Genomic DNA, 21459 nt, shown 5'->3' with positions numbered 1-21459 from the left:
TACACAAAATTTGCCGACTTGAGAGAGACTTTATCGTGGACAATTAGATCACCCGATTTAACACCGGTAAAAATTTTATGGAACTTGAAAGTTGCGATGCAACAAATAAGTGACAATTTCAAAGGTCGATGTGGTGCCAAACTGTCAAAAAAAAATCTCATTCCAAATACACAAAACAAACACAAATCATTAAAAAAGTCAATTAAAATTGTAAATGTAGTATTTGTGATTTTTTTTCCTCTGAAATGAATTTAAACTGTCATTAATAAACGCCTTTACGATGATGAATGGACAGCGACTGTAATCTATCAGCAAAAAAATTTCTCGATGACAAAATCTCTCCAACAGACTCACCTAAATGGGTTGAACAACATCAACGTATAGCTCTTTCAGATCGTACACTTTAGTACATATTTAAATCGCAAAAATTTCGAGTGCCTTTCTAATTCCGAACTGTACAGTAACAGTTTTAATTAGAAATCCTTTTTACTCGACTCCACTCTCTCAACTTTGACCTTGTGACCTCACGTACCATTTAATTTACTAATTTGCATGATACTACACATTTAATTTCTAACGTGATTCTTTCCACTCTTGGTTAATTTAGTTTGCTCAGTGCACCATCATTACAAAGAAAAAGGTAAAAATTCTTCACATTATATACGATTCTTGTCATGTCGAAGTCGGCAACACCAAAAAAGTCGATTTTATAACAGGCTCGTAAAAAATTTGTCAACATTCGAGTCCCTCTGGTATAATAACGACCCAGAACTTGCCCAAGCCTGAACACACCCAAAACAATCGACTCTATTAAACGGGAAAAACGACCAAACCTTTCTTTTCTTGAATGGTCTGCGATGACCCGGGATCGCTCCGATTTTGGTGGAAATTTCGAAAATCGTTGAGATTTAAACGATGTTGATAAGTAACGAACTGTTTCGTTCGAATCAACTGACGACCACGCCATGATCGCATAATTATCCAACAAACAAGCTATAAACAATGACAACATCGGCCAACACGAGACCGACCGAATCAGGAACAACAAAATAATTTATTCGAAGAGAAGGAAGAAAAAAACCACCGAAAATTCGCGAAGCCGCCACTCGGCACAATACACGACGACATCATACCCGACAACAATCACTTTTAGCTCTCGTAAGGTCATACCGTACAACAAAGAGAAAATTCCATAAACTTTCATCGCGACCAGACGGACGTCTCCCGACCTCCAAAACGTCGATCGATCCGAAAACTTTCCCACCTGGAAGCCGTGGGATGACGACCCCGCCGCCGTCCCGGGATCGGCGACAAAAAACCGATTTTTTCGGGAGGATCCTGTCACGACGAATCGCTTTTTTCCACCGAGTTTTTTTGTTCCTGTTCCCGACAGGAGCGCAGATGTGAAATTTATTTCGAGAATCGTCGGTTGGGATGCGAGCGAAATGCGGAACCGCGGCGGCGGCAGTAATCGTCGGCACCGACAGATGAATAATACGAATTTGCTCAAACCTCAACGAGGCGTTGAATCAATAAAGAGGCACCAGATCGGGCGCACTCATACATCATAATAACAACAAGAACCGGTCCCCGACGAGAACGGAAAACGAGAGCGGTTTTGGCGGGAAATTCCGAATCTAGGCGGCGGTCGTGGGCCGCGATCATCGACCATCATCGCATGAGACCACCTGGAATTATAATCGACCGACCATCGATGATAATTAAAAGAGACCATTTGGAATTCACAATCGACACGACACGACACAAATGTTTCAAACGTTTATTCGATTCTTTACAAAACTACAACTTTTCAATTTTATAGGTTATAAAATTTAAAAAATGAAAAGCATTTCCAGAATTCTATTGTGAATTGTTTAAATTCAAGGAAGTCGTTTGTCAAAACAAGAGAAATTCTAATTAAATCGACGCACCAATTACTCTTCGGCTAATGTTTGCGAATATTCTTAAAAAATAACAAAACATGAATATTTCATGATGACTATAATCTACTTACTACAAGACACGTTCTTCAATCTTGTTAAATACAGTAAACATGTACAGTGTAACTACGTAATATTAAAAAAAATGTATCGGGTGTTCATTTAAATTCCTCCTCAGTTGGCAGTGAGTAAAAACAAAAATAATGCAAAGTGAGGTTAGATTTAAGCAGCTGATCCATGACTTATAATCCGCGGTGCGTTCACAATTGACTCTTCAAAGCCAACTTTGGGGATAAATTTAAATGAACACCCGATATAATAACAAGTTAGTGATTACATAATTTTCTAAATCGTCGATTTTGAAAAAAACAATTTACCGCATTGTATTTATGTTGTATTTCCCTTTCGGAAAAACAAATATTTTGTGTCACAACTATTACTCTTCGTAAAATATGTAACACATTATTTTCCACCCCAAAGTGGAAGAAAAAAAGAAACGTTTTTATAACGAAGCGACGTTTCGTCTCACATTTGGCGGGTCTTGGAACGCGCAACGTGAGCACCACAAATTTCGAGTTTCTTTCTTTGGCGCCAAAACTTCTCCCGTCAAAGACACCGCGATTAGGTGTTGTCACTGATAAGAAATGTATTTGTGTTGGTCAAATGTCAACAGTCGAAACGTGTTTCAACCGATCATGACCATAACCTAACAGTATCGTGTCGTAAGTGTGTAAATCGATGTCTGTGCTTAATTCGGCCGCGATTCCAACTGTCACGAATGACAGCTGACACGGATAAATTCGTAGTCATCGTGAAACAAATGTGAATCGACCTACCTTGGCGGAGGCGTCGTTTTCATCTGGTAGTCCCTTTTTGGCCGCCTCTTGCCTCTTCTTCGAGCTGGGACTCTGGTGGTTGTAGTTGTACTTGAAGTTTTTGCCGTCTTGGACGATGAGATTCCTAGCGACGGCTCGCTTCGTCGCCATCCGCAGCGCGTTCTTGAGCTCGACGTCCGGGCCCTCGACGACGGAGTGCGACTGTCGTATGTACTTCTCGATGCTCTTGATCGTGGAGCCGTCGCGCTCCCCCAGCTCCCTGACGGCTTTGGCGACGACCTTGCTCAGATCCGTGCCCTTTTCGATCCTGAGCGTGCGGTTCTGGAGGCCGCCCGGGTCCTTGTACGAGCTCTGTCCCTTGTTGAAGACCTTGAGGACGGCGCACTCCTTGACCGCCGCCTCCAGGTGCTCGGCGACGACGTCTTCGTGGTAGTTGTGGTGCTGGCGGATGGCGTGGCATATTCTTTCGACGCTCGGCCGCTGCTTCTGGGAGCGGATCTTGCGGATGGCGTCGAGGATCCAGCGCGACCACACCGCTTGGGGCACCTCCTCCGGTTCGCACATCGCTGAAAAACACACAATGACTCTCCTCCGGGGCGTTGGTCGCCCCCCGGGCCCCGAGCGCGGCGAATTTCCCGCAAAAATGGTGGAATCGGGGTCCCGACGGTAGCCATCTTGTGGCCGCGCAAAGCCGCCGCTCTCGGCGCCTTTTGGCGGCCGGGGCCGCGTTCGGGGGCCCGGGGGCGCCGCCCCCGGCTCACTCACTTGATAGCGACGCTCCTCGAGTGACGGTTAGCGGCTACGGCTCAACGGTCCCGTCCGGCGGCAGCTGCCTCTCTCGGACCAGCGAAGCGCATTCCACGAGGTCCTGGGGACTAGCCGAACTCGCCCACCATCACTGCACCAACGACACAACCGTTTATGCACTGCACTTAATTACACCGCACGATAATTCAATTACGACGGACATAATTCATCGCAATAGACACATCACAACAAAAGGTTAATATTGTGACAAAATGGCCAGGAGGATGCGCGCGCACCCTCTCGATACCCCACTTTAACCAACACAGATCAAATACATGGCAATAATACGTACTTCCGGCGGTCGGGGGCGGGGGGCCTACCGAATTGATCAACAGACATCGCTGAATTATCACTTAATCGCTTTTACCTGTGTTTGCACCTAACGCACCATCAATAAATACACTCGAATACTACTCCATTCTGATCGATAATGCAGCTCGCTTCGTCACACCGAGGCATAAACAAAGTGACATTCGCCACATCTGTCAAAATACCTGTAATCGATTATTAAAAAAAAACAAACGAGTGTGTATTATGTAATTAGATTCATTGTGCAACTGCGAAACGGGGACGCGCGGGGAGGACAGAATTCTCCCGAAGAGCAAGATGGTAGATCGGAAGTCGGACAAGTCGACAGAATTTCAGACGAAATGTGTAAATCATCGTTCGGATGAATTAAAATTTATTAAAAGTTATGACGCCTACTGGGCAATTTGTGAGTCATGGGGAGTGGAGGGGAGGAAGTAGGAAACTGCAGTGCCGACGGCGATGCAGAGGGCGCCACAGAACAACCGACCGTTTTTTCCGGAGGAATATACCCACATGAACTTAAAAATTGTTAAAATTATGAAAAGAAGAACAAAAAACGAACAGCTTTTTTGCTGGGCGAGTTACAAGGGCTATTTATTATTTATTGACGAGCGGATTGAATATACCACTTGATTAGAAAAGATTGTTACGAAACATTATGGACACGTTTTAATACAAAATAATTAATTTGTTACAAGGACGAAAATCGAAAATGCAACTCACTATACATTTGCTAAGTTAACCTGGATTGTCCACGTCCACCTGGAATTTCGCTGTACGGAAACCGTCCACGTATTTTAACAGAAATTAAAACAAATTGTTTCCTAATAAATCTAATACGGAAAAGCTCTATTTAGGGCAATTATTTCATTTGCAGAGTTGGGAAAATGTAAAAAGCAAGTCGTTTACAGAAGCATTATAAATGAAATGTCATTGTTAGTTGCGTTGTATTTTGAGAGTGATGAACCTAGCTATACATAGTTTTTTACCTAAACAATTTTGCACACAAGAATTTCATTTTGTCGATGACGTATGTACATAACATACAATTCACAGACTTTGTGGATAGCACTAATTACACAATCAATATATCTTCACACGTGCGCTGTTGTACTTTATTATACTTAAATAAAAATATCTTATCAAACTGAATTCTTCTAGAAGCTTCCCTCGTCGCATTTTTTGTGAATCAACACAATTGGAGAAAAAAACCTCTTCTCTCAACACATACAATACCTCTGCAAACTTTGTTAAAAACAAGGTGTTCTTTTTGCAATTAGGCGGCCAAATCAAATTCCGCATTGGTGGATCCCACGTAATCAAGTGTGATATTCCCCGTCACCATGTCGTAACAATTGTTTTGTCTTTCAGATAAACAAACCACAAGGGGGCAAGCAAGCTCGATTTCAGGTTAGTGGGAAGGGTGGAGGAGTCTGCAGAGTTCTAAAGGGGTTGAGACTGCGCCGCTAGGATGAAGTTGTTAAATTTTGGGATTTCTTTTAGTTCGTTGTCTTTGTACGACTTCTCCCTTTTAGAAAACAAAACGCGTTAACAAACAATTTTTACGAATCGGAAATACTTTCACTTACCTTTTTTGTCACAACAGTTAGTCTTCGATCTTGTAATATTTATGCAAGCTTTTTTTTTCGGATATAACAAAAAACATTCGCCTTCAGTAGAATCTACTTTATTTCCATGTTACTTTGTTTAGAACTAACAAAATCAGTCACACGTATTCCACAAATAATAATAATAAAATACGACTGCAAAATACACCATGTTTCGTCACATTTAAGTTCTAAAAGAATCTTATGAATGTAAACTTCACTGTTAACGGTATAAAGTAATCGAAGAAATTAATTTCCTTCATGAAAAAAACTATTTTTGGTTGCAAAAAACCTCAAGTCCTATTGAACACTACTAGATTCTACAAAATGTGTAATAGTTTACATAACAATCATTCCTGGGCGATCATTCCACCACTCCCAGCATACTCACAAATTAAAAAATTAATCGTTACAAAACAAACACAAGATGATTTTTCTTAGCTTAATTATGGTTTAATATGGGGCGTATCGCCTCGATGGTGACGGTCCTCTGTTGTCCACCCTGCAACAAAAACACAAATTGACATTTCCCAAATTGGTCAGCGCCCCTAGCGCTGAACTCGATAACTACAACTGTCACAACATCTGCAACTCCCATCACTTTAAAACTTACCGTCTATCATCAAAAGAATCCCTGCTGAAATCCTCGTACATCCTGCTCATCCTCGACCCCGGCATTCCTCCTCCCGACGGCTGAGGACTCCTCCTGCTGAACATTCCGTAATCGTTACCCCCTCGGGCGAAGCTCGAATCCCTCATCCCGCCGCTCATGCTGCTGGAAGGCGGTCCCCGCAAGCCGATCGAGGGCATCGGAGGTAAAGGCTCGCGTCGGGGCGGCAACGGTGGCGGAAGGAAGTCACCGCGTCCTCCTCGCATTCCCATATCGCCCCTGGGCGGCAATCCTGAGTACCTGCGCTCGTACAGATCGCGGGACTCTTCGAAACGTCTGTCGTAATAGCCGTCGTAGCCATCCTGTTTCAAATCGGAAACGAATTAATACGAGCCCACGATTGCGAGCAGGGTGCAACGTGAAATTTGCATCATCTATTTATTGCACCGTGCTGCTGCCAGGGTGAGATGCGTCACACAGTGCTGCCTCGAAAGGTAAGCTAGAACTAGCGGACGATCAACTGGGCCACCGACAGGGCGGATTGGCAGCAATAGTGCACCTCTCCAATTGCGACAGGCTGAAGCAAAAGCCCAAGATATGTTCTCGTTCTTTTTTATACGATGTTTCTTAATTTAGAAAATAAAAACTTGTTCATCTAAAATTTTGCACTGCAAAACTGATTATTTGTTCTTACTGATCGTAATAAAAGTTTACTGTCTTCAGTCTTAAAATTTAAAAATATTTTCAAAATTTCTGTACCCAAGAGTCGAAACGTTTTCCCCAAATATACTTCACCTTTTGACAACGTCATGTCAAGTGTCTGCAAGAGCAACTTCCAAGAACGACGGATTTCAACTGGAAGGAGCTCCAGTGTTTAAATAAAAATTGTTGTTTGCACGTTTGGCATTCGAGTTGTTTTATTAAGAGAGTCTAGATTGTAAGAAAAGATAACGCGGCAGCACCGCACACACAATTAGATAGAAGGAAGAAAGGACGAGGATGAGAAACGTTTGCTGTTTTCGAAGAAGCGGCAACAACGGGGAGTGACAACCAACATCATAGCTCGCCGAAGTAACGTATCCACTGACGACGAGCAGTGGACAAGAGTGAACAGTAAAAAAAAGGGGGCAAAGTCAAAGTGGTGTGGCTGCAAGAGATGTATGCATGTAGGGTACGTACGTATGTAATGTGTGGCTTGAGTAAGTAATAGATTTAAGTAAGAAATGAAATGAATAGAGAGTCCCGTACCCCAAATCGGCCCATCATCCGGTCGCGCAGGAATGGTGGCGGCGGCGGCGGAGGGTATGGGTCCCGTCCGAACATTCGGTCGCGGAAGCGTTCCGGTCCCATCCCCTTGGGACACTCCTTCGACCAGTGTCCGCCGCGTCCGCATCTATAGCATTGTTCGGGATCGCCCATTCCCGGCCGCTGACGCACGCGACTCGTCGACACTTGCACCTTCATCGGCTGACCGTCCACCAGAGTGCCGTTCAGCTCTTTGATCGCTTCGTTCACGTCGCCCGACGACTCGAGGTGCACGAAACCGTAGTTCCGGACGATGTCGCATTCCACAACGGTGCCGAACTTTTTGAACAATTCGCGGATCTGCGGCGCCTTCGTGTTATCCGTCAGGTTTCCGACGAAGATTTTCGTGGTAGGTGTCTGAGGGGCCTTCCGGCTCTTCGCCGCCTCGCACTTCATCGGCTGGCCGTTCAGCATGTGGCCGTTCAAATTTTGTATCGCCTCGCGACCTTCCGATTCGTTCTCCATGTGAACGAACCCGTAATTCTTCACGACATCACATTCCACCACTTTCCCGTATTTCTCGAACAGGGGACGGAGGTCCGTCACCGCCGTTTTCTCGGCTAGGTTGCCGATAAATATTTTGAACGTTCCCGCACTGCTAAAACCCGGCATCGCTGTTCGGCCTGAAACTCGGACTTTAGTAAACACAAGGGGAGCACGCGACGGCCCGCCCATCCAGCATTTTGACCAAACCCACCCCACAAGCGCCGGTCTCGTCACAATCTCTCGACACCGGGCTCGCACCGACGGACGGACTCCGACGACCAAACGCCACTGTCTCCATTACTTCCTCATCAATTCCCACCCTTCCGGTTCTGACGCCGAAATTATACCAAACAATTACCCCAGGAAACTGCTATTATGACCTCGTGGTTGTTCTTAAAGTGGCACAAGTGACTCCTTTATTATTTGTATTTACTATAAACAAGACACTTTTTTCAAAATAACGGAACCTTTCTTAGTTTTTATTTTTATTAGAAACTTTTGCCTTGGCTCCACTCATGAGTCAGCTTCCTTAATTTTAAATTTGGCGCCTCAACCCAACCTCCCAATCGTTACAAAATTACACAACTTGTTTACCAAACGATCTAATTTTACCAAATTCCCGACGCGTCTCGGCTCCCTCACCCTCACTTCCAATTCGAGCCCCATTTTCGACCGACGCGCCCGTTCCCGTCCATTTTTCCCACATACCAAACGTTCATAAACAATGGCGGCTGTCGTCGGCGTCCCACACTTATGACCCGAACAGGAGCATTTTCGCTTCAAACAACTACAATCTACACACAAACTCGGCCGATGACGGTAAACTATCTCAGACTGGGTCAAAAACAGAGTAATTGTGTTTCTAAGCGATTTTCCAACGGGGCGTCATCATCGATCACGCAACGTTTTCAAAGACAAAGCAGAACAACGAAAATTCGACAACTTGCGCAACAAACTTACCCTGTGGTCCTTCTATATTGTTAGATTTACGAAATCACTTGACTGGGGTGAAAATTAGGCTGAATTGGTCACTTTTTGCTGGGCAAAATTGCGCTGAGCAACTTCAACAAACACACGATGCGAAATGGCGTCGTCGAGCTTCCGCCACAAGCCGTGCGAGGGCGCATGCGCAACAAATCGGCATGGCCTACTCTGCGCTTCGCATCGGTGGACAGTGCTGCCACCATTATGAATTTGTTTATATCGTTTAAAAATACCACACGAGTATTTATTTGTGTTGCTCCAATGATAGCAATTGTGTAATAAGTACACAAATTGGACGATAACAAATAGTCTATCGATAGGTGGAGAATTTATACGCTTCAAGGTTGGCAACACGCACAACAATGGCGCTTCGTTTTAATCTTTGACAGGTGAATAAAAAGAGCGTATTTATTTTCTATAAACTATTTATTACATGTTATTTTTGTATACACATTCAAAATATATCAGTCTTGCAATATTACTGCACATCCAAAAACAATTTTGATACTTTCACATTATTACAAAAGATAAATGAATATTTACAAACGTAAATGCACAATACTACAGTCACACGGCCTACTTCTTCAGGGGAGGAGGAGGAGGAAGGATCAGGATAGAACGATGAATCGGGGAAGAAAAATATATTTACAGTAGAAAATGAACAAAAAAAAAAAAGAAAATTATATAATTCATTGCACTTGATCGATACAAAGTAATAAGTTTTGAGCAAATTTGAACTTAATGCAACCATTATGTTTCGTGCAATTTTAACAAGTGTACTGGATAAAATCAAGACACTATAAATACCCAAAGTGACGATTGTCTTCGAGCACCAAACTTGTGATTTTCTGACACTTTGAGACACAATAACTTTTAAATATCGTTAGTACAAGTTCCGACCGAATGGATTAAAACGAATGGCACTACTGATAGGAATTGTGAGTTTCGAGTTTCACCTGAATATGGCAGAGTCCGCGTCCCCTGAATCCCACATATAAAAAAATCATTGTGTCCTGACCAGTTTGGTTAAATATTGTCGTAAAGACTTCATATGTGAATGTATAGGTACTTTGAATTCTTACAGATATCTTCATCAACTTACGACGTACTATTTACAACCTTACCTAGTTCTATGTACAATTTGTTATTAACCGGTAGGATTGTATGTTAGATTCGTGACGACGTCCTTGTACTGTCTACTAGCACGAAATTAGCCCGACGGGGGCGTATTATTGTACTTAACAAAATAATTTATGTACAATTGTTATGTAAATTTCCCATACGATCCTACAGTGGAGATTACAGTCCCTAACTAGCTCGACTACGCCAAGACTACACGATCTTGATGCACGAGTCCGTGTCCAGCTTGGACAGCGTCTTCTTCACCCGTAACGCCGTCAACCTGACCGACGGGTTCGCGTGCCAGCACTCCTGCATCACCTTCGACAGCGTCTTGAGCACGTACTCCGATTCCCAGCGCATGGGGATGTTCGGCCGGACGTTCTTCACGCAGACCACCTGCATCATCTCGTCGAAGCTGGGGTCACTGGGCACACAGTCATAATATGGCACTTGGTACTCGTCGGCCGTGGTGATCTTGTCACCGGTGATGCAACGTCTCGACATCTCCCACAACACCAGACCGAACGCGTACATGTCCGCCATCTTGTGGGCGTCGAAGTTGCGCATGTTGATGGTGCTGTTCAGGATCTCGGGGGCCATGTACCTCCTGGTGCCGCTCCGGCTTCCCACCAAGTTTGCCCCTCGAGGATCGTCGATCTCGTTCGTGTCGCTGAAGTACTTGACGGCCAGGCCGAAGTCGGCGATGCAACACTCGAGGTTGTTCTTCACCAGGATGTTCTTGCTCTTGATGTCGCGGTGGGCGATAGCCGGTTTGCCTGAAACACATTCATTCGTTCAATCCTTACTGTCACACTTCAAAAACACTCATTTTTTGCATGTAAACGTGCCATTTTTCGCAACGAAAAGTCCACAACACTATCTAGATAAACAGGGAAAGTGACGGGGGGTCGTGTGAAATATGCACAAGATTAGAATCGGCTTGTTTACTTAATATTTTTCAAAAGTACGAAATACACGCCACATACGCACACATGTAGACTATCCTCAGCATTCATTCAAATTTTTTTGTCGACGATTTATTACGTAAAAAAAAAGAAAACAAGAACGACTTGGTTGGTTGCAAGGATTTACAGTTGTCTGAACCGCCAGGTCCAATTTATTTACTCTCTTTTTGAGTACTATCGAGTGTTCAAATGAAATCCTGGGCTGGGAAGGCGTTGGAAACCGTCAATTGTTGTGCTTTTTTAAAGCGTAGATTAATTGGAGCATGTTGACAGCTAACCTAAAATTTAGAGCCAAAATTTTTTTCTTTTTTTTCTTTCTTTGCAATGTTTAACATCAAAAATATAATAACGTAGCGATTCCTATTCTCGAAGCAAATATCTAAGGGCATCCTTTGCTGAAAACAAACATGTTTAATTATGTTGCGATTAAACATAAACAAATGTCATTCGTGTCAAACGGCGGGAAATTCAAACTTTACACTGTTCTAGACGGTTTAATTTTTCCAACGCCTACTCAGCCCAGGATTTCATTTGAACACACGATACATGGCTGGACAAAATACTTTGGGTTTGGGCCCTTTTGTCTGGCAACATCCTATACAAACAAGAGCATATTATTTTGAGAACAAAATGTAAGCATGAATTGAAACCTGATTTCTCTGGTATCATAAGCGGCGGTGTAATGTGCCGTTTACCGCCGTTAAAACCGGCTCGCCCCCTTTTTTTATTTGCAGAAGCACCTTCGTAAAACTGGATTTAATTATTTAAGTGTTTTTTAAGTATACCATGTTTTCCACTTTATCACTTACCGGAAATGAACGCAATTTTAAATGACAAATGGGACACATTTCAGTTTTTTTTTTTCGAAAAATCTTCAAAAATGAGATTGGTTTTTAACCTGAGCAACAATTCACGTCGATTTGAGTAATTTTCCTTTATGATAACAACATGACAAGCGAAATCGCTTTGTTTTTAAGTGTTCCCCTCTCCCCCTTCATTTTAACTAGTCCTTTGACAGGTGCACGTAGTACCGAAAACATCAATGAAAATATGTAAATTGTTTTCGCACACGTTAAGTGTGTAAATCTGCCTGTCGCGTACTTAGGCCATCGTTCGTCTTTTTCTTTGCGAGATCTTGGCCAATTAACCCACACAATCACGATTGTGGCCGTCCAAGATCGGGCGAGGTCCTCGAAATGGAACTAAAATCCCCAATTGGCAAACTTTTCGGTGACATCCACGTCACCTATTTTATTCTCACTACGAGTCCTACGTATCGTACTGATTTACTGCAAGTTTCAAGGTCAAATGAAATAGTGCTATTTTTGATAGAACTTTTAGCGAACGGTGTTTCGTCAATGTGTACACATAGGGGAATGCCGGTTTTCGCACCATATTCATGTATTATCTATTGTATCTTCAATGGGAAGTTTATTTTTTAGAAAAACTGTAACTTAAGTTACGGAGTTCTGTAACCGGTTAAAATTAATGAATCTATTTCTGTCACATCCTGTATGTAATGTATTTTCAAAAAAATTAACTCCAATTTCACTTCTTACGTTTTTGCTAGAAGTTCATAGCTTTCGAGGAGATAACAATTTTCATTTTGTTTTTAAAATTTTCATTTACGAAAATTTTGCATTACAGTAGGTTGCAAAAAAAAACGGGAAATGAAAAATTTCCTAATGTAAATTTGGTTTTGTCCATTTGTCGATTAATTGTCTACTTGGCAATACGTATCAAATAATTTTTTTAAATGTCATTGACTTTTGACCAGAATTCTAACCTATCTCTCGTAAGAAGGTTTCCCACTATGAAAAAATGGTAAAAAAGTGTCAATTTTATTCTGACAGTTCCCGTTTTTTTTTCCGACTGTAAAAAAAACCGAGTACATCAAAATGTGAAAAACTTTTCATTTCTTACGTCAAACATACGGATCTCTGGCATTTTGCTTATTTGGCTGTAATTTATGCAGAAGAAATTGATCCATAATCTGGATGTTTCAACACATGTAGCAACATTTGAGGCCCATTTTATTTTGCTTCTTTTAGCTTTTTTTGCTTAATTGGGCGCTTTAGTGCTTTTTATTTGCTTTTTTACAAGATTTTAAAATTTTTATCACAACACTGGCGATAGTGCCTAGGGAAGAGCTTTATTGGCGATTGTTGGCGTTGGGAACTCCTTAGAATCTGGAACAATACTTGGTAGTAAACTGTTTCCATCAAGTAGAGTCGATGCCCTCAGAAAACATGGTCTCTGGTTTTTACATATTTTTTTTATTTTATTATATTATTTCTTCTTGGGGCGTTTTTGTTTTGTTCCTATATTTTATTTAGATTCTCAAAAACCCTATTGCAATAATGTTACGTTGCTTTTTAAATCTCTGATGATACTATTTATACTAATAAGTTAGTAATACATAATAATTGCACCACAAGCAAGGGTTTTATTTGAATTTTTGTTTTACATATAAATTAATTTTTTAAATGTGTTTTATAGTTGTATGTATAATGGCTGTTTTGTTTTAGGAAATACATAATAATTTTCAATAAGGAAGGGTGTTTTATTAATTTTATTATGTTTAAATTTTTTTTTTCGTGCTTTTTGCCTCTTTTTGGTACTTTTTTGCTTATTTTCAATGCTTATTATAGACGCTTTTTTTGAAAAAATAAATGCTTTTTTATCCGCGCTCTTCATATGACATTCCTTGTGTCAGACATAACCTATTTGAAAAAGTATGCCATTAAAAGTCAGAAAAGCCTGATTTACATGTGTTAAAAATAGGAAAATTCAGTGCACTTCATTTTTATGATGTACTCCATTTTTTTGCAACCGACTGTACATACGTCACCATCTTAAAAAATGGATCAAGTCAATGAAACTGAATAGACACACTTTTGAAAGTTTTTGTGGTGTTTTCAACGTTTTCTCCTATTTAATTAATATTTTAGGAAAATACAAATATATCATTCTTGACCCAAGCTGAGTAAACTGCTTGTAAACATACTCTCGTAATTTTTCGAATAATCGTTTCAATCTCACTCAATTACATTTTTTGTTCAAGTAATCAATTCTGATATAATGAGCTTTTCTTTCCTTGAATATGCATTTAATTGCACCAAGCGTCAAGGCTGGTGCCTGGAATACGACACCTAAATTTTCATTTTCTAGACCATACAACTTTTAATGAACAACAAACTGAACAAGAATACCGAATTCACTGTAAATGTTCTTCCATGGCTATAGGTAATTAGAAGGCGGAAACTTTTCTGACATATTGGTGCAACTTTTGTGTGTACGGGGTCAAATAAGACCCCAAGTGGCAATGCTTTACAACAACTTTTCTAAATAAAGTTTCTTGGAATTTGCAAAATTGAGATGCCATTTATTCTCCCCCTTTATTTTGACGTGCCGTTCACGGCGAATGCAACTTTATAATATAAATCTGAAAACTTTTTTAAACAGGAATCGTAAAAACTGAATGTTTTTATTCCCTTCGTATTGCACTTGATGAATAAAATGAAAATGGTTTCACTTTCCCTTGTTCTTTTTTATTACTGCTGTTTTTCTTGAGTGTCATGAAAAGTTACAAATGCGCTTCATGAATAAAAATGTTTCACTTTCGTTTGTTTTTTATTACCTCCTTGTTTTGTTTCTTTATTAAATCGTTCCAAAGGCGGGTAAGCAAATGTTCAGTGAATTTTGATAATTTTTAAAACCCTTCAGGATTGCAAAATATTATATTATAACATAATTACATAAACATTTTTGTTTTATAATACAAAAATTTCCGATAATATTGCGGAATCTGGAAAAGTGCCCCGAATGCTTGCAGCGTTTCCACGTTGAATGGCAAGGGAAATCCTCTCGAAAAGGAATTTCTTTGATTTTGAATCGCCTGATTCCGCGAATTTGTTTTCGAAATTTTTTTTTTTTAAGTTGTAGATGAATTCTATTACCAGTTAAAATAAATGCACTTTTTTCTGTTACACCCTGTATATTTCTAGATGGGAAACGAGTGGTTCTGTACCGCTGATTCAGTTCTAAAACGTAACTCAACTGTCACTGACCCAGTTATCTACATATTACGATAGGCACACATGTGACATTACTTTGTGTTGCACTGTGTAACATCTTTACTTTGTTATTTTTTCCTTTTAATTGCCGCCTTGCCCTACATACTAGTCGTTTTATTGTTTTCGGCTCGCTAGATTCGAAATTCTTTTTCTTTGTCAATAATAATTACCTCTCGTGCCGAAGATCTCCGTGTGAAGATGGGCCAACCCGCTCGATATGGTGAGCGCCATCGTCAGCAGCGAGTTCGGATCGAGCACGTGATCCTGGAGGTAGTCGTGAAGCGAACCGTTCTCGTGGTAGTCCGTGATCAGCAACATCTGCGTCCACGAACCCGTCCCCTTGATGTCGGCCGCGATGAACCCGAGTATGTTCTCGTGTCGCATCAGCACCGTCTGGTAGATCTCCGTCTCCCTGAACCAGGACTGTTCCTCCGTCGTGAAGAACACCTTCACAGCCACCCTCTCGCCTCGCCACCGCCCCAACCACACCTCCCCGTACCGGCCCTTCCCCACCGAACTGACCATGTGTATCTGTTTCGATATCGTCCTCTGCACTAGGGTGGGCATCCCCGAACCGGAACCGCTCGACTTCTCGTCGATCAGGTGGTGGCGGTGGATCTTCATCGCCGGGTACTTCTCCGCGTAGTCGTTGTTCGCGTAGACCTGCTTCTTCCGGTACCTCAGGTAGCAGATCATGATCACGATCAGACACAGAGTTATGCAAAATGTCACCGACGTCAACAGCACTATGTACGGCGGGCTGTCGAAGGTGCTGCCGTCCGACGACTCCGGCGTGGGCCGCTCCGGGTACATCGGCTTCAGCTCCTTGTTGCAGAGGTCGGCGTTGTCGCAGCACTGGATCGACTTGCGCTCCCGATGAGGCACCAAATCGCCCTTGCACTGCGTCGAAAACGATACAATTAGAAATCGACGGGTCCCAGAGATCGAGATACGAACCTGCATCAGCCCCCGCTCCCCCGACGGAAGACAGCCGTAGGTCCTCCGCGGATATTCGGCGCCATCGTCGCTAAGCGCTACTTCGACCAAAGTGAAACACGATCCTCCGACTTTGATCTCGCAGGTCCCGTTGGCTTGGCTGCCGGGACAGTGTCCTTCGCAGTAGCATCTTCTCACTGCAACAAAGAATTTCAACCATCAGTACATTTTCCGAAAGTACAAAATACAAGTGGTGCAATTTTGGACAAATCTGAAAATTTCGCGTCGAAACAATTACATCTGTTGGGTTCTCATCTAACAAAACTTGGTCCCGGCAACTTAACACCGGAGGGGTCATCTATCCCATGATGCAAATGACACATTTTTCGGTTACAACTCTGTCAATAATCGGTGACAAATGTGCAACAGATGTGGAGGACACGATACAGGATCTGTGACGGTGTCACCATCGGAAGCTTCCCGGGGTCACTTTCGAAAAGAACAAAAACGCGAACGCTATTTGTGTTCGCCAACTGATAAGATTAAAACGTACCCTACCGATTGTTGGTTGCGTAACGCGGTTAGGGGACACGCCCAAACCTTTTACTATTATGCCAAGAGACACGAGAGAAAAAAAATAAGTAGCGGGCGTGAGCCGCAATTAAAAGATTTCTATTACCCAATCGGGCTCGCGCTTGTCGCTGAAAAAACCACGATGACTCTTCGGTTTTCTTTTATCGGACCTCTCCGAAAAAGGAGCTCCTCGTCTTCGACACCCGTCAGACGACAACCTCGTCGAGAGCGCGACCCCGCGAGCTCAATTACCTCTCTTTCCCTCGCCATTGTTGTCATGCCATACACGCGACTAATTTGTACCGAAAAGAGATCAACAGACCGCTCCCACGTTTGCACAGCGGAGGGCGACGCTTCCGTCGGAATCAATTTCGTGCCCAAAAGTGCCACTTCTCCTGGTCCATCACCGTCGATTGTATCTCTCTCGGCACCAAGGTCGGGAGTGGGTGTCGCATGGTTATTGGTTCGGTTCCGTAGCGCAATACACCCGGACGTGTTCGAATAACGACCGGCGCACACGTGTTCGTTGTTTTCCTGAAAAAGTCTCACATAATGAACGGCGAGTTCTGCGTTACGTGCCAGCGTGAACGGGGCATTTTTGCCGGACAGAAGGATCTCTTTGTTCGCCCGAGCCGACTCCCCAACCGAGAGACGCCTTCCTCGACGGAGATTTCTTTTCGGAATTTTTCCAACAACCAACATGTTTACGGAGATTGCAACGTTTTTTTTTTAAATTGTGTGTCTGCGCTAACGATATTTATTACGTCGACTGCAAAATACGAGAGATGGGGGTATCGTGTTTCGATGACGTCACAAATGGTGATTTCATACATCCATGTTGAAACCTCGGTGATGAAGGTGTCCATTATCCGGCGCGTGTAATATCATACCCGCAGACCCGAGATAATTAAAAATTACTGTAAAATATTTTTTTTTAATTCAGGAATATCACCGTTAGATCAGATTTACCTAAAATATCACCAAGCTTTATAATAAAAGTACAGTTTCGTATAAAAGAGAATTAAGTGAATTCCAGCTAAACTGTATCATAAATAATTAAGAGATGTCCATACTGTCGACGCTGAAAAAATTTCGACACTGGTTTTATGTAGTTAATCCATATTAAGAACAACGTACGATACTAATCGCATTACACTAATTGAGGAAATTGTAAAATTTTATGACCAGATTTATTTTCGGAATACATAATAAGTGTGCTTAATAGGTCCGACTCCCAGATTTGAATTATATTTGCATTTTGATCAAAAAGAAAAAGTCTCTAATTTTACTTATTTATAAGAATAGACTAAATGAACGTCAATTTGTGCAACGAGTATACCGGGTGAGTTAAGTTTTACCGAATTCTCAAAAAATTCAGGAATGATTGTCTATTACTGTAGAAATTTCAAAATGTTTAATGAAACAGGTAAAGATTCTGTTTTAATTCAATAACCATTACGTTAATTTACATAATTTTTCACTGAGAGTCCTTTCAAACATTTAGGAAAAATTTGGTGTCATTGAAATGATGAAAACATCACCGGTTTTTGAAATAAATGGAATTTGATATTAAAGTGCAAAATTTAGTTGACGTAGGTTGTTTATGGTACTCTTTAGGGACTTAAGAATTACTAGAAAAGTGGTCAACAGATGTTTCCCAACAATGAGATATTTATTTATGACTGCAGTTGTAGTAAATCTTGGTCATTTTTCGCTCTTTATGTTAAAATTGGAATAATTCTAAAACAAATCATTTTCTTTTGATGCGAAGTTTATAAATGTGCTCTTTGAATTGATTGTGAATTATGAGCGTGTTCGAAAAAAATTTTTTTTTTGCTCAAAATCATTTTTTTTATTTTATGGCTCTGAATTAAGTGATAAGGGAAAATTGATTACACACATTTGAAGTCTTATATCAAGAGAATGCAACCCTAAAGTTTCGTAATTTTTACTAATTTTTTAATAGGCTTAATCGTGAAGGCGGTAAAACTGTACAGGAGAAAAAAAAATTGCAGATATTGAAGTATGAAAGTATGTATCTTGCTTTTTTTCTTCAATTGTTTCCAATTTTATCTGGTAGAAAAAAAAAAAACAAGGCACCTAAACATTTTGTAGCCAGCTATAAAATATCCAAACATAAAGACTTCTAAAAGTGTGCTCAGTTCACTTTTTAATGAATTGGAAGTATCAGTACAAAACTTCAACGGGAGGAAGCATCGTGTCATCCCTTTCGCTTTTGTCTACTCTTGTATTTTTTCAAACACAAAATAATTTAAAACTAGATTAATGAAGTCCAAAAACGAAGCAACTTCACTTTTTCACCGGCTGAAAGTATCAGGTGGTCACAAAAGTCCAATAAGGAGAAGTATCGAGTGTTCAATTGAAAAGTTCATCAAGTAGCCTTTGAATTTTTCAGAACATTGTGAAGTATGTCTTGGATCAATGACAAAAGTTAGGTTAGGACCACGTTAAGAAGTGCCATTCTTAGCTACATTTATTTGATATGTAATGTGAGTGGCGGGTTATCAAAAAGGTTTATAATTAGAGCAGGACATGTCTCTGGATCTCAATTGTCGGATCGATGTTTTTGGTGCTCCACTGCCTTGTTTTCGCAAGACACTACCAATTCCATGAAACAAATTTACAGCTCTGTCCAATGTTTTCTTAAACTGTATTTGGAAATTCAGCTTTCAATACAATTTTGCACCGAATAAACCCAAACTTCCCCAACTTTGGAATCGTTTCGAAAATAACTTTAGATGAAAAAGTTTTCTGTTCCACGGTAAAGACTTGTGAAAGCAGTTGATTTATTATAATTCCACAGAAAACGAAACTCAATGTCACAAATGACATCTGTCAACTGTCAAAGAGTCATTCACAGCCATTTTGCTGATTTTTCATTTGAACACGCGTTACGTATGTTTCGTACAGAAAATCAAAATGTCAGAAATTTTTTTCGAAAGGTACAATTTTTTCCGGAGTGAAAGTTGCGGCCGCCCAAACCGCGACCTTTCCGCAACTTTCCAACCCCGTCGTCCTCCGCATTCCTCCCGGACGACGCGTACGTCGCGTAGGTGTGAACGCACCTATAAATCAGCGGCGGCGCGCACAGCGTTCCAAAATCGAAAATTTCGACTCAACCCCATAAAACCCATCTCGACCACAAAACGAGACGGGGCATAAAACCGGCGCCTGCGGACCATTTTAAACTCGGTAATCGTCTAGCTAGAGAAAACACAACGCGTCTCGGATCGTCACGCAAAAATAACTCAACTCACCGGAACCATCCTCCTCCGAGAAGACGTACATAATAACGGGTGCAACCGCGACCACTACTGCGAATAACACCACCAATTGCGACAACGACGGCACCAGCAACAATGCAGACAGCGTACGAGACGAGAACCGTCAACAGACTAAAAAATCCCAAGAGAAGAGGATCTCCGAGGGCCAGGTAGGATGTACAGTCGTGTCAAGACATTCCTCGAGAGCCTGGCGCCTCTGAACCGAGGTCTGCGCCATTAGCACCACGAAATCGGCCGTGTTCGAATAATAGGAGAGCAGACGTTTAATTATGGCACTCGTTAAATCGGGGAGATGAGTGACGGCTCGTGAGAGGGGGGCCGAAGAGGGCGAGGATTTCTGGTGGTTCGCCGATCAAAAACCGCACGCAAGGAATTAAATCGCGATGGATTCGAAATAATCCGTTCGGATTGTGGCCCCGGGGGCGGACCCTCCCCTTTCCGGTACCAAAAACCCAAAATTCGCCACATCGGGACCCACACCTTCCCTCATATATCGGTCTCGGGGGGGCCGCAAAACCAACAACACACTCGAATTCCACCATCTCCCGCTCACGTGAACCACCCCTTTTCCGACGACTCAAATCTGTACGCACTCGAGACCCGTCGAGCTAATCAAAAATAATCACACACTTGATAAATGTGTCGTTTAGTCGTTCAGTGATTTACATCGCGAAACTCGTTTTTTAAGTAACGTTATCTATATTTATTGTCGATGTTACTTAAGTCGCCTTGGGGTGATGACTTAAATAACGTGTAATTATGTTTCGAGAATTGTCAGACGCGTGTTTCGGCATTTCTACGAAGATAATTTCGTTGAAGGTCCGGATTTATTGTTGCGAATTAGAGGAAACTCTTTGATGTCGATGAACAATACCGACGTTTTCGGGAGAAGTCGAAAAATAGGACGGCGATGCCAAGAGGGAACGTCAAAATTTGCTTATTTTTGTTCGATGAAAACATCCATTAGCGATCCACAACACTCGGAACAGCTTGACTCTTTTAAAATGAGGCCAACAAATAATTCACACGAGATTCTCGTTTAAAAATGTGAGCAGGGACCACTGCATTAAAAAAATTGCACGCACATTTACAGTGTGTTCGAAAAATTGGCAAGAAGCAGAAACAGTTTTCTTGTTTGACCTTCGGGTAGATGGGTTGCTCACACCAAAGCTTCCGGGTTTGAAAAAAAAAAACAAGAAAACATAATATGCAACCTGAAAATTTTTGAATTTTTGAATTTGAAGCACGAGGCGTTAGCCGAGTGATGAAAAGATGCCGAATACAGTAGAAACTCGATAATTCGTCACGTCAAAAACAATACTGCCTTTTAAAAAACCGCCCCAGGACTCAACAAAAAGTAGAATCTTGCTAATCGGTCCTCTGGATCATGTAAACATTAAACTCCATTTTTTCACCAAAAATAAAAATTCAGGGAAACAATCTCCAGCTGGGCGCCAAACAACTGTAAAATTTTACGACCACGCACAACAGACGAGTAATCTGCGGTCGATTTTTTGGCGCCAAATTCGACATTTAGAATCAATTAAATTCGTCCTTCGTCGATCCGTCGTGGTCGACTGACCGAACGAACATGTGAC

The 21459-nt window shown here is 41.7% G+C and overlaps 3 protein-coding genes across 12 annotated transcripts in view; all 3 read right to left on the bottom strand.

The window, feature by feature from the left end:
• The window catches only part of enok (enoki mushroom), a 37336-nt gene extending 33107 nt beyond the window's left edge, over positions 1-4229 (bottom strand). Inside the window, exons 1-2 of one of the 3 annotated variants that reach the window (XM_069058026.1) lie at positions 3542-4229; positions 2777-3342 (exon numbers count right to left, since the gene is read on the bottom strand). In XM_069058026.1, the coding sequence (XP_068914127.1) occupies positions 2777-3340 (564 nt within the window). In that variant the 5' untranslated portion in view covers positions 3341-3342; positions 3542-4229. The remainder of the gene's footprint in view (positions 1-2776; positions 3343-3541) is intronic. The other 2 variants (XM_069058027.1, XM_069058029.1) reach the window with 2 other exon arrangements.
• A 1334-nt stretch (positions 4230-5563) lies between these two features.
• Positions 5564-9021, bottom strand: lark (RNA-binding protein lark). 2 transcript variants are annotated; one of them, XM_069058039.1, is made up of 4 exons: positions 8861-9021; positions 7358-8037; positions 6113-6471; positions 5564-6001 (listed from the first exon to the last, which is right to left on the bottom strand). In XM_069058039.1, the coding sequence occupies exons 2-4, from the start codon at positions 8024-8026 to the stop codon at positions 5953-5955; spliced, it is 1077 nt and encodes a 358-aa protein (XP_068914140.1). In that variant the 5' UTR covers positions 8027-8037; positions 8861-9021; the 3' UTR covers positions 5564-5952. The 2 variants fall into 2 exon arrangements, with proteins under 2 accessions (XP_068914140.1, XP_068914139.1); XM_069058038.1 differs by lacking the exon at positions 8861-9021 and having other exon boundaries at positions 7358-8854.
• A 270-nt stretch (positions 9022-9291) lies between these two features.
• The window catches only part of tkv (thickveins), a 93099-nt gene continuing 80931 nt past the window's right edge, over positions 9292-21459 (bottom strand). For 6 of the 7 annotated variants that reach the window (XM_069058031.1, XM_069058034.1, XM_069058037.1 and 3 more), the window contains 3 exons: positions 16005-16180; positions 15218-15947; positions 9292-10782 (listed from right to left, as the gene is read on the bottom strand). In XM_069058031.1, the coding sequence (XP_068914132.1) occupies positions 10217-10782; positions 15218-15947; positions 16005-16180 (1472 nt within the window). In that variant the 3' untranslated portion in view covers positions 9292-10216. Of the gene's footprint in view, positions 10783-15217; positions 15948-16004; positions 16181-19834; positions 19881-21459 lie in introns of those variants that run through there. The other variant, XM_069058033.1, reaches the window with a different exon arrangement.

Source organism: Tenebrio molitor, chromosome 9, assembly GCF_963966145.1.
Source record: "Tenebrio molitor chromosome 9, icTenMoli1.1, whole genome shotgun sequence".
NCBI lineage: Eukaryota > Metazoa > Arthropoda > Insecta > Coleoptera > Tenebrionidae > Tenebrio > Tenebrio molitor.
The sequence above is the reverse complement of the archived record's forward strand: the minus strand, read 5'-3'. Positions and strand labels throughout refer to the sequence as shown.

Excerpts from the sequence above, each read along its gene's own strand:
- lark (XM_069058038.1), bottom strand. The coding sequence starts at position 8,089 with ATGGGCGGGCCGTCGCGTGCTCCCCTTGTGTTTACTAAAGTCCGAGTT. Across the intron at positions 6,472-7,357 it reads GGATGATGGGCCGATTTGGG|GATGGCTACGACGGCTATTA; the intron begins GTACGGGACTCT and ends GATTTGAAACAG. Across the intron at positions 6,002-6,112 it reads GATTCTTTTGATGATAGACG|GGTGGACAACAGAGGACCGT; the intron begins GTAAGTTTTAAA and ends TTTTTGTTGCAG.